At 42.7% G+C, this 11,212-nt stretch overlaps 1 protein-coding gene and 1 long non-coding RNA gene across 6 annotated transcripts in view; one reads left to right on the forward strand and one right to left on the reverse strand.

Moving 5' to 3' along the window:
- PPARD (peroxisome proliferator activated receptor delta) overlaps positions 1–9,175 on the forward strand; it is a 98,940-nt gene extending 89,765 nt beyond the window's left edge. For all 5 annotated transcript variants that reach the window (XM_053393095.1, XM_053393094.1, XM_053393091.1 and 2 more), the window contains 5 exons: positions 2,533–2,684; positions 4,661–4,799; positions 5,509–5,711; positions 7,080–7,530; positions 8,842–9,175. In XM_053393095.1, the coding sequence (XP_053249070.1) occupies positions 2,533–2,684; positions 4,661–4,799; positions 5,509–5,711; positions 7,080–7,530; positions 8,842–9,089 (1,193 nt within the window). In that variant the 3' untranslated portion in view covers positions 9,090–9,175. The remainder of the gene's footprint in view (positions 1–2,532; positions 2,685–4,660; positions 4,800–5,508; positions 5,712–7,079; positions 7,531–8,841) is intronic.
- LOC128416045 (uncharacterized) lies at positions 2,962–6,711 on the reverse strand. The gene is made up of 2 exons (XR_008331121.1): positions 6,048–6,711; positions 2,962–4,825 (listed from the first exon to the last, which is right to left on the reverse strand). It is a non-coding gene; the product is annotated as an uncharacterized LOC128416045 (long non-coding RNA).
- Positions 9,176–11,212: the final 2,037 nt, after the last annotated feature.

The following is an 11,212-nucleotide window of genomic DNA, read 5'->3' on the forward strand; positions in this document are numbered from 1 at the left end:
ATGCTGATTGCCCACCCCAAGCTAGTTGTCTTGTTACCTCTTTTCCTTTCCACAACACTCTTTATCTCTTGTCTCTGATTATGGTTTTTTGTTTTTGTTCTCCTTTTCTCCCTCTGTTTAGACGTTCACCCCTTCTTGATCACTCCTCCCTGCAGATGTCCTGCAGGCTCAGTTCTGAGCCTTTTCTCTCTTGCAATACTCTCCCTGTGTGTTCGTGCTTGTACTTTCAGTTTGAACTGCCACCTTTACGTGACTCCTGAATTTATTTATTCTTTCCATCCCTCTTTTCACTTTCTGTCAAGTCCCATGTTTGAACATCTTGCTGACCTTTCCTTCTGTGCATCTGCTGATGTCTCTGACTGGCCATGGTGAAAATGGGATTTCTAGTGTTTTCATTCAGCCTCTCATTCTTCCCATGCTCCCTTTCACTGTCACACGCTCACACACTACATCCACGGGGTGATATTCAGCTCCTTCTAATGCTCTTCTTATAGCCAGGCTATGGTCATTCTGCTGATGCTTCCTCTTATTGATGCTCTTGGTCAAGTACTTGGCTGATGTTGTAAAAACTATCCACGGTTTTGACAGATATCTATCAGGCATAGATAGGACTTGGATTTGGCCCACAGGTCACCAGCTGGTCATTTCTGGTTTGGACTTCTGCTTGTCGGCTTCCCTTTGCTTTCTCATATGCAAGACAATTGGGAGCACCCCCACTAAGATAATATTTTTGCCTCTCTTGCTATGATTATGCCTCCTCTCATCTTAATGCCCCGACACTGCTTTCCTATCACTCCTCATGCAAGGAATTCTCACATTTCAGGTTAATGTTTTTATCTGTGACCCTCATTTATCTTATTCTCTTCTGCTTATTGCTCCCTCTCTGCTGAAGCTCCTCTGTAAACTACACTTCCTTTGCACCTAATCCAAGCCTCACCTTCACGTTACTCCTCAGGCATGAAATAACTGATGCCACCCACATCCTGTCTATCAAAGACAGCACCAGTTGCTCTGAACTCCCCTAGCACAGGGAACCGTGCAAGTAGTCATGCAACAGGACACAGATGGTTTAATCAGCCTGGACAGGAATTCATTACTGTATGTTCTGTTGTCTCTCCTCTCTGTTGCTGTTGAGCAAGGGAGTTTGCATAGCAGAACTTTACAATGTTCACTGAAAGTGAGCAAAGCAGGAGGAAACAGGATTAATAAATTTTGTGAAAACTGTAGAATATGGTGAGTGCAAACAAATAATTTTCTGTTCAAGGGGGAGTTCAGAGAATACTGGCTCAGCTACCTGCGTACAGCACTAGTTGGCTGGTGCCTGTTACATCACAAACCCACCTACCTCCCATCCCTGGTTTACTTTCTCAGCTCTTAAACTGATTGCCTCTAACAAAAAATAGATGATGAATGAACATTTTAAATTACTAAATGGACATGTGTTGCTTTCAAAAGAATACATTTTAAAAGATGATCTGAAATATTGGGGAGGGGTAAATCTGTTAACTAAATCAGGATTCAGATTACCAATGTGTGAATCTGTCATTTATGATTTAAAGGGCAAAGGCAGCTGGGCTCATCCTATGGGGGAAATCCACTGTAATTACTCTCCTTAACTTATGTTTGGACATGATCTTAAGAGAAACAGTGCTGAAGCTAATATGGTACTATATTAATACTTGCTGGTCTCACATAAAGAGGCATGTGTGAACATATCCAGAATAAGAGAAGTTATTTGAATTAGCCTTTCAACAGATGCGGAAAAGAATGTTGAAGTAATAATGAGTGTGAGGGAAGGCAAGTTAACTTAACTTATTGGGCTAAGGTTTCAAGTGTGTTTCTGCCACAAACTTTGGGTAAATCCACCCTCAGTTTTGTGGACTTGAATGGTGGGAAAGTGTTCCTCTGAATATTTTATGTTGGTCACTTTCAAGTGTTACACCATAGCTTTTGCCAGTGACCTGTAGAGATACCTGAGTTGCCTTCTTTTGATCTTTTTGTGAACTAATTCATTGAAAAACAAGGCTGTCAAAGACTCAGCGATTCTACTGAATAAAAAATGATTTCGCCTGACCAGGGTATGAAAAGGAAATAGGAAGGCACCCAGAACATGCCCTAACTGAGAAGAGAGATCCTCTTGCTAGCAGTCGCAATAAACTCCATTCTGAACAGCAGTTCTGTGGTCTCATGTGTTGAAGACTGTTGGTTTCAAACACTTAAACCTTCTGTGCTTTGGGAAGGGGGGTGGGTTCTGATGCCATAGCACTGCTGGATTCTAATGCATTGCTAGATTCTGTGAACTGGAAGGATGAAATAACCAATGAAGAAAATGACAAGCATGTTACGCACAGTGGTAAGTTTGCATCAAATACAGGCTGAAGCTGGACTTTCTCTGAAACCCAGTGCTTTACAAATGCAAACTGGTTGGTTGCATCTGGGGAAAATATGGGTAAGGAAGTTGTGTTGTAGAGATGCTATGTGTCTGGTGCAGAATGGCAATGCAATGACTTCTTATTTTTGTTTCCCTGCTAGATCTTTCCCAGAGTTCTTCACCTTCTCTGTCAGACCAACTCCAAATGGGCTGTGATGAGGCAACCTCAGGAAGTCTGAATGTAGAGTGCAGGGTCTGTGGTGATAAGGCATCGGGGTTCCACTATGGAGTGCATGCATGTGAGGGTTGCAAGGTATGGACAATATGCAATGTACAAACTCTATGCAGAAGGGGTGGCTAACTTGTGACCCTCCAGATATTACTGAACTACAACTCCCATCATCCCAGGTCATTGGCCATGATGACCAAGGTTCCTGTGAGTTGTTGTCTAACAACACCTGGAAGGTATTAGATTTTGTGGCTTTAGCACCCTCCTTCAAGACTCTTACCACCGTGTTTGAAGTCATACATTTATAGTGTCCATAGGAGTCTCTTCACCAACCAAACCAGGCAGTGACTGATCAGGAAAATTCAAATGACTATAAAGTTTTAATAAGCTACCACTACAATGCACAAAAGAATAAGCAACAAATACAAAGATACCAGTTCTTATATTTAATGTTCTCTTCCCCTGTTGGTAAACTTTTGCCCTGTTTCTTGCTCCTTTTCTAACAAGAATAGATTTCCTCATTTCCCAAGACAGGACATCAAACCAGTTCCTTTTTCTTTCTTTAACCTAGAAATGTGTTGGTCTGTGCTGCTAAAACCCCTGACCTAAGCACATTGATTAGAAAAGTCTGTGTTCATCATCTTTTGGTCTGACCCAAGTGTATTCAGTTCTAATTACGTGCCAAATTTCACTTCTGCTTTTCTTTTTGAGTTCTAACTGCATTAAACTATGCATTTATTTTAGCCCCTTTATTCCTCAAAGCATGATTTATTAGCCATTTATTGTATGACTTATACACATGTTATAGTAGATCTACAAGGGCCACGTTTTAGCTACTCCTGTTATTCACAAGGTTATAGGAGGCTTCAGTGAGTAAATTATGGAAGGAAACAGAATCTTTTCTTCAGAGGTTAAAGATCCAAGTATCTCTAACCCACAACTGGAACAATGGTATAAGACCAACCTTTATTCTGATAGCGCAGAACAAAAGCACTATTCTGCAAACAGTATTAACAAGGTGCTGCATTCTGAGGACATGAAGTAACAATATCCCTTGAAATGGACTGGTAGTAATATTCCTACGCTCCACAGACTAACGTGGACACCCTTCTGGAATTTGTCCCTAATATGCACAGGAGTTTTGCCTGGGACATTTTCCTGCTTTACGTCTTCTCTGCCCTTCTTCCCTGTCACTATTCTCCATCAACTCTGGTCTCCTTGAGAACATAGACATTACTTTTAGACGTAATCTTTGGCTGACATACTTCACGGGACACCTGTGAACGTATTCTGCTCCTGATCATTTGGCTGGCTGTTGGAATCGCAGAATGCCAAAGGAGATGAGTTATTCAATGTCTAAGTGATGCCAAAATTATCCAAAGGGGGCGGGGGAGGGGAAGCTAAAGCGAGAGAGACAAGGATGTTGAAAAGCTGGATTTGTTTATTCATATCCCCCTGCTGGATCTTTGCGAGACTACAAGTCTGTTTTTTGCTGTTTTTTACACGGGACAATTGTGTTTAGGCTCTCTTCCTCCTTGTACCATTCTTTTCTCCATGTGTATGTTAAAAAAAATTTTTTTTTGGAGAATATTTCAATTGAACAAAATAAAGTAAAAATAAAACGTGAATAAAGAAATAAAAATAAAAGGTATATTATATCACTATATATGCAGACAACTACAATTCCATATATGCAAGTCTAGTATGTAGGTATATGAATGTTATTATTATACAGATAGATTTATGGTTATTTATAACCTACCATATTTTTTAATAAATGAGTTCCAAATATTGTTATGCTTGTCCATACAAAGCCTACGTCTGTAAGCGATCGGTTCATAAGCTGGGAGTTTTGTCCTACCTTCAGTCCGTCTCCATGTGTATGTTAACATGTAGTGTGGTCCATTGTTCTGAAGTCTCTTTGCTTGTTGCTGAAAACGATACTCTGTCCTGAGACTCAAGTTGACAGCAATCCTGGGACATTTTATAAGGAGCTGCTGTGTTACCACAATGACCCAACTCCCTGTTTCTTTTTTCTCCCTCTGCCTGCTCTCCAACAGGGCTTCTTTCGTCGAACAATCCGTATGAAACTGGAGTACGAGAGGTGTGAGCGGAGCTGTAAAATTCAGAAGAAGAACCGAAACAAGTGCCAGTACTGCCGCTTTCAGAAATGCCTCTCCCTGGGCATGTCGCACAACGGTGAGACTCCTCTCCTCTCCTTAGCTCTAGATGCAGGAAGAAAAACATAGCTAGATATGGAATTTTGTGTTTTCTGTAGGCAACGTGTTTAGTATTGTGGGTGGGGGTGTTTGGGGGCGGGGAGTGTCTAACTATGCTGCTCTGGCAGTCATCATTAGCCAGGTAATGGGTTGGAATCATTGCACAACCTGCATATCTTTCCTTCTGGAAATGACTGTTATGGACACAGCCTAAGAAAGGCATGTCAATGTCTATTGCTTCCAGTCTAGTTTTCCTTGTTTTGTCTTTAGAACAGTGGTTCCCAATTAGCTAAGTACTGCGGACCCCATTTTTTAAAAGCCAAGCCATAGACCCCCTACTTTTGAAAAGGTTGATATCTCTGTGGTAGTTTTTGTTATGTGAATGGTGCCACCATGCCCTCCAACATGTCCCAGCAGAAAACTGGGTTGCGCATCTTCTGGGATGCGCTCTTGCATTAGTCACGTGACCTGTGCAAGAGCACAGTGCCCCAAAACACCACCTTGTGCTTCCTGATGGAAAAAGAGGGATATAAATGTAATAATTAACACTCTTATTTTTTGTTTCCCTCCCCGTCCACCTATAATTGTGTAATATGAAATGTCTTCAATAAATAAAAAGTTGGAAAGACATGGGGATGCTATTTCGGCCCAAGACTCCTAACAGTATCTTCTTTGTTACGTTTCTTCAGCCATTCGTTTCGGCCGCATGCCTGAAGCTGAAAAAAGGAAGTTAGTGGCAGGACTGACAGCAAGTGAGATCACCTGTCAGAACCAGCAGGTAGCTGACCTGAAAGTATTTTCCAAGCACATCTACAACGCCTACCTGAAAAATTTCAACATGACCAAAAAGAAGGCACGAGGCATTCTGACTGGGAAAGCCAGCAGCACTCCAGTGAGTACCTCAGTCCCAGAGGGATGAAAGTGGAGCAGAACTTGCCAGGCAAGCTCTTGGCATCTGCAGTCCAAGAGATTCAATGCTGTGCCCAAAGCTTGGTGTTTTGTTGATATTGAGGCTGCTGGTGTGATCAGTGTGACCTGAGTTACATCACCAGGATAACCAGAAGTTTTCTGTACTCAAATTATTCTACAGAGTTTTATCTGAAGAAGTGTGCATGCACACGAAAGCTCATATCAATAACTAACTTAGTTGGTCTCTAAGGTGCTACTGGAAGGATTTTTTTAATTTTTTGTTTTGTTTTGACTACGGCAGACCAACACGGCTACCTACCTGTACAGAGTTTTAGTTAGTGCAAACGGTGGTGACTGAGTTCAATCCTAAATGCACAAAAGAAAAGAAAAAATTATAATCCATTGATTCCACTGAGGGAATGTTTCCCATGAAAACACATTCCCCTTCCTTTTTAAGGCTCTATCCCATGTGGCTTCCCAAAAGAAATATAGAAGTTTATTTATACATATAGCTCACTGGGGACTATAAAATCGAGCTATATAGACATCAGCATTACCATGCAGGAAAAGGTGGGAGAAAATTTTAGGGTGAAAAGTTGAAAAAGTAGGCATCCCTATAGCATTATTAAATAGTGGTGATACATATTCATTTGTACTATTGAAAAATGCTTCTTTATCATTGTACACAGGTGTCATAATAACTATAGATAGGTAAGATGAGCTTTCATTTTATATCCTGCTCCATCCTAGGAGGTAATTATCCTTGAAAATAATAGCAGAACCCAAGTTTTTTTACTCTAAATTGGAACCGGTGTCTGAAATATCCAGAAGTGCTTATTCTGTATTTCACTTCAAACTTCACTGAATTCAGTAAATTGAAGTTTTGTATAGTGCCTCACCATCCTGATTATAAACAAGTCCTCAGTGCAATCTTTCTTCTGTATCAGCAATAATTTTATTTTAAAGAAGTTGTTTGCCATTCTCCTCCTCCTCCTCCTCCTTCTTCCTTCTTCTTCCTCTCTTCCTTCTATGAATTCAGCACAGTGTTGTTTGCTAGGGACCTTTGTAGAGGAGGCTATTTTCTACACAGACTCAGATATTCTCTGTCTGCCATCGTAAGAAGCTAGAGGCATTATCAGAGTTGAAGAACACATTCCAGTCAAGCAATAACACTTGGTGGGGGGGGAGCAGGGCCAGTGAGGGGGTGGCTGGCAGAGCTCTGAGGTCCAGATGGAGAGATCTGGAGGGCCACATGTCACCCTCAGGCCTGGGCTTCCCCACCACTGCACTTCAGCCTGTGGCTTGATTCCTCACTGCAGAATCCTGACTCTTATGTGTTTGTTCTTTGTAGCCTTTTGTGATTCATGACATGGATACCCTGTGGCAAGCGGAAAAGGGTCTCGTGTGGAAACAGCTAGTGAATGGGATACCACCATCCAAGGAGATTGGCGTCCACGTTTTTTACCGCTGCCAGTGCACATCCGTGGAAACTGTGCGGGAGCTCACAGAATTTGCCAAGAGCATCCCTAGCTTCATTAGCTTGTACCTTAATGACCAAGTGACCCTGCTGAAATACGGGGTGCACGAGGCCATCTTTGCAATGCTGGCCTCCATTATGAACAAGGATGGACTCCTGGTGGCCAATGGGAATGGCTTTGTGACGCGCGAGTTCCTGCGCAGCTTGCGCAAGCCCTTCAGTGACATCATGGAGCCCAAATTTGAGTTTGCTGTGAAGTTCAATGCCCTGGAGCTGGATGACAGTGACCTGTCTCTGTTTGTAGCTGCCATCATCCTGTGTGGAGGTGAGAAGGGGGAGTTCTTTGCTAGCAATGGTATATGCTTTCTAAAAGCTTGCTGATGAAGACTGGGCCATTATCCTGCTAAGTTAAGGGCAATTAATATTAGTTTGAAGGTGCGATTGTGATGCTGGCAATTCAGACAGGATGAAAAAGCTAGAAAGGATTAAATCATCTTCTCCACAGTCCTGTGCAAGCTTACCTGAGAGTAACCCCTACTGAACACAGTTGGACTAACTTCTAAGTGAATATGGATAGGATTGCATCCACATCCAATTTACCACTTACCACAACATCCTTGTTACTTTCTTCTCATTCAGGATACCACCCACTTCTTCATTTTTAATCTTTAAAAATCCTTATTGTTGTTATTTCTTTGCTGACTCTTTCTCTCCTCTTTTACCTCCCATGACTATTTGGTCCTCAGTATCTCTCTTAACTCTGTTGAGATCTTTGGCCATTTTGACCTTGTCTTTGGTACCACATCTCACACACCCCAGTTCAGCTTCTATAACTGATTTAACAGGCAGTTGTAGTGAAGAAGAAAATGAACCTTGCCATGGAGAAATCCTGTTCATTCCTTAAAGTAAAAATAATGATAAATGTTTGCTGTAGTGCAGCATTGCTCAGTAAAGTGTGGTTTAAAATAAACAAATCTTTAAATAGTGAGTGAGAGGTCAAGGCAGCCTTGGCACTACTCTGTTTGTCTTCTTGTTTATAGAAGCACATTTGCATGTATGTGCTCATTCTGTGCATTTCTGTGTGTGTATGAAATCTTTTTTAGAACAGTTGGAAAACTACTCCAGAGATTGTGGGGAGGGTGGAATAGAATGTGTTACCATCCTCAGTGATGTCATGCAGCACTAGTCACACATAGCCTTACACACAACTGTTTTCATAACATTTTTGAGGGGAAGAGTTGGGTATTTCCCATTCAGACGAAGTGTGCCAAAAATCTGCAGAAGTTACAATATTGGAGCCTGCAGGAAGACGGAAAAAAGACATAGTTTGTACTTGGGGAACTGACATCAAAACACCCACCTTTTGCTCAAAACGTCTCATCTGAATTCATCCTGGTTTCCCCAACCTATATAATACACATCATCAAGCGGTTAAGATCACTTCAGGCAGCAGACATGTTTGCATTTGTTCAGGAGAGAGGGTGCTACATGTTTGAATGCTCTTTCATGAGGAAAACTCCCTACAGATGTCAAAATGCCACGCTGAGGAGCAGGCTAGTCTGAGCTTCTCTTGGTGTTCAGACAGGTAAAGGATTGGAAAATAATTTTGTGTGCTCTCTCTCTCTCCCTTTTGTAGACCGTCCCGGCCTGATGAACGTTAAACAGGTAGAGGAGATTCAAGACAATATCCTCCAGGCCCTCGAGTTCCACTTGCAGGCCAACCACCCAGACACTCAATACCTCTTCCCTAAGCTGCTGCAGAAAATGGCTGACTTGCGACAGTTGGTGACTGAGCATGCGCAGCTGGTGCAGAAGATCAAAAAGACAGAGACAGAGACTTCTCTGCACCCACTCTTGCAGGAAATCTACAAGGACATGTACTGAGGAGCCTATATTTATGAGATAGGTTAAAGCCATGGAATCCAGCAAAATGCTTTGTACATTAGCAAAGAAATCCCCTGTGTCTTCCATTCCTTCTACTGTAATTGCTTTTTTCTATATGATTGCTGCATTCTGTACATAGAGGGGAGGGGGTGTTGTACAGCAAAAGACTTGGCATCTATCACATGGTGGTAGATCAGGGCTTCCGTTAACATACACTAAGTGAAACTTAAAGGCACATCATAAGCTAAATACCTGTTGCTACAGTTCAGCTGTTACACTGTTCCAGAGCAGCTGATGTGTTTACACACAACCTTGCAAACGTGTTTGAACTGTGGGTTGGATTCTGCGGTTGGACAACGCGGATTTTGTCCATCCAGTTAAAGCAAGCAGTAGCTTGGCTGGCAGGTACAGGAACAGCACTTGCAACATATATCCGTTGTATATTATTTTTATATTGCACTCTGAATTCTAGCTTGGCCCTCAGCCGTAAATTCTAGGGTGTTACAAGGAAAGGGCGTGTGTGTGTTCATGCGTGTGTGTGTCTGTGTATACATTTCCCAAAGAAACCTCCAAGTGTTTGATGAAGGGTACGGACACTCCTTGTGGAGATACTTTGAGGGGGAAAAGGCCTTTGCTTATCTCCTTGGTGCACAAAAACAGAAATGCCTTCTCAGTGAAAGGCCATACCTCCTGTCCTCTGCATCTCTCTCTCTCTCTCTCTCTCTCTCTCTCTCTCTCTCTCTCTCCCCCCTTTGGGTTGTTTTATAGTGTAGCTTGTTGAAGCCCTTTATGGGCCTCTGTGGCACTTGCAAGCTTACAGCAGAGAGGCGGGTTTCTTTTCCTGTTCCTTGCCCTGTGCTTCAGTCCTTGCCAAATGAAGTTGAGCCTGATGTCGTGGAAGTTTTGCTCTCAGATAGTACCTGCCAAAAGTCTATTTGCTTCCTTCCGAGGTAGATCCTGCACTTGAATAAGCACTTGGGTGTCTCCTTATCTGGGCTAGATATAATGTGGATTTTGCTTTTCAAAGGGCAGCCCATGGACCACTGTGAGGTCATGACAATACAAGGATGTTAGTGAAGACAGTGATGATTGCTTTTGTTTTGCTGCACTTCCTCACCTCCTGCATCCTGGTATTCTCCAGACTGCCCAAGAGGGGCACCATCTGGGGGTACCGAGTGCCCCCCAATTTCCAAGGAGGGGCCAAGCCCCCTCAATATTCTGTGGCCTGCTGGAGACCCTGTCAGGCCTTCCTGCTGCTGCGACAGGCCCCATAGGGCCTTCACGTGGCTACAGCGGGCCCCGCTGGCCCTACCTGCGGCCTCCTCCCACCACACGTGATGTTACACACGTGTTGCCCCTCCTAAAATACGTTATGGCAGAATCCAGTGCCTGTGCTGCCCAAAATATCTGAGGAAGACACTTTATATGTGAATTGCAGTGCCAGAGGCACATACGGCACTTTCTGCTGGTTCTGCCCATTGTTTCTTACACCTTCGTAATAAAAAAGTGATAGATAGCAAAAACCACAGCATTTCAACGTCACTCCCTCAACATTTCCTCATCAGATTACCAATTTTTACTGTACTTTTAAAGGCCTTATATCAGATTCTGGCTCCTTTTGATTTCCTTGAGTTGGTCCTGCTTCAGCCCTTAAGGATCTCACCAGACACCTTTTGCAGTTGTCAGCTCACTTTGAACACTGGTCTTCTTTGCTGGTCAGTTGCAGGAGGATCTCTAATGGCAGCAGGGAGGTCATTGTTACATGCCTGTGTGAGACCATTCTGCCTAGACATGGTTGATGCATTGTGTGAGTTGTCAAGTTTCTTCCACCTGTGACTTCCAGTATACTGTTCCCAGATTAGCATGATGTTTGGGTATGGCCTGCTAGCCTTGGCACTGAGGTACTGTGTTGTTGCTATGTGGCCTTAGGCAAGTTTACTTATTTCTGCACATTTCAAATAGACAGTATGCTTTCATAAAGGGAGAGAACTTTCTGTCCAAACAATCTTGACATAACAAACAGAATGTAATAATTTACAACTTTGTGGTGACGGATGTGTAGGTGGCACAAAAGTTTGTTTGAAACTGCTAGTTGTCCAACCATTTCAGCTCAAATCATGCAA

The sequence above is a fragment of the Podarcis raffonei genome, chromosome 6 (genome assembly GCF_027172205.1).
Source record: "Podarcis raffonei isolate rPodRaf1 chromosome 6, rPodRaf1.pri, whole genome shotgun sequence".
In the NCBI taxonomy this organism is placed as follows: Eukaryota; Metazoa; Chordata; class Lepidosauria; order Squamata; family Lacertidae; genus Podarcis; species Podarcis raffonei.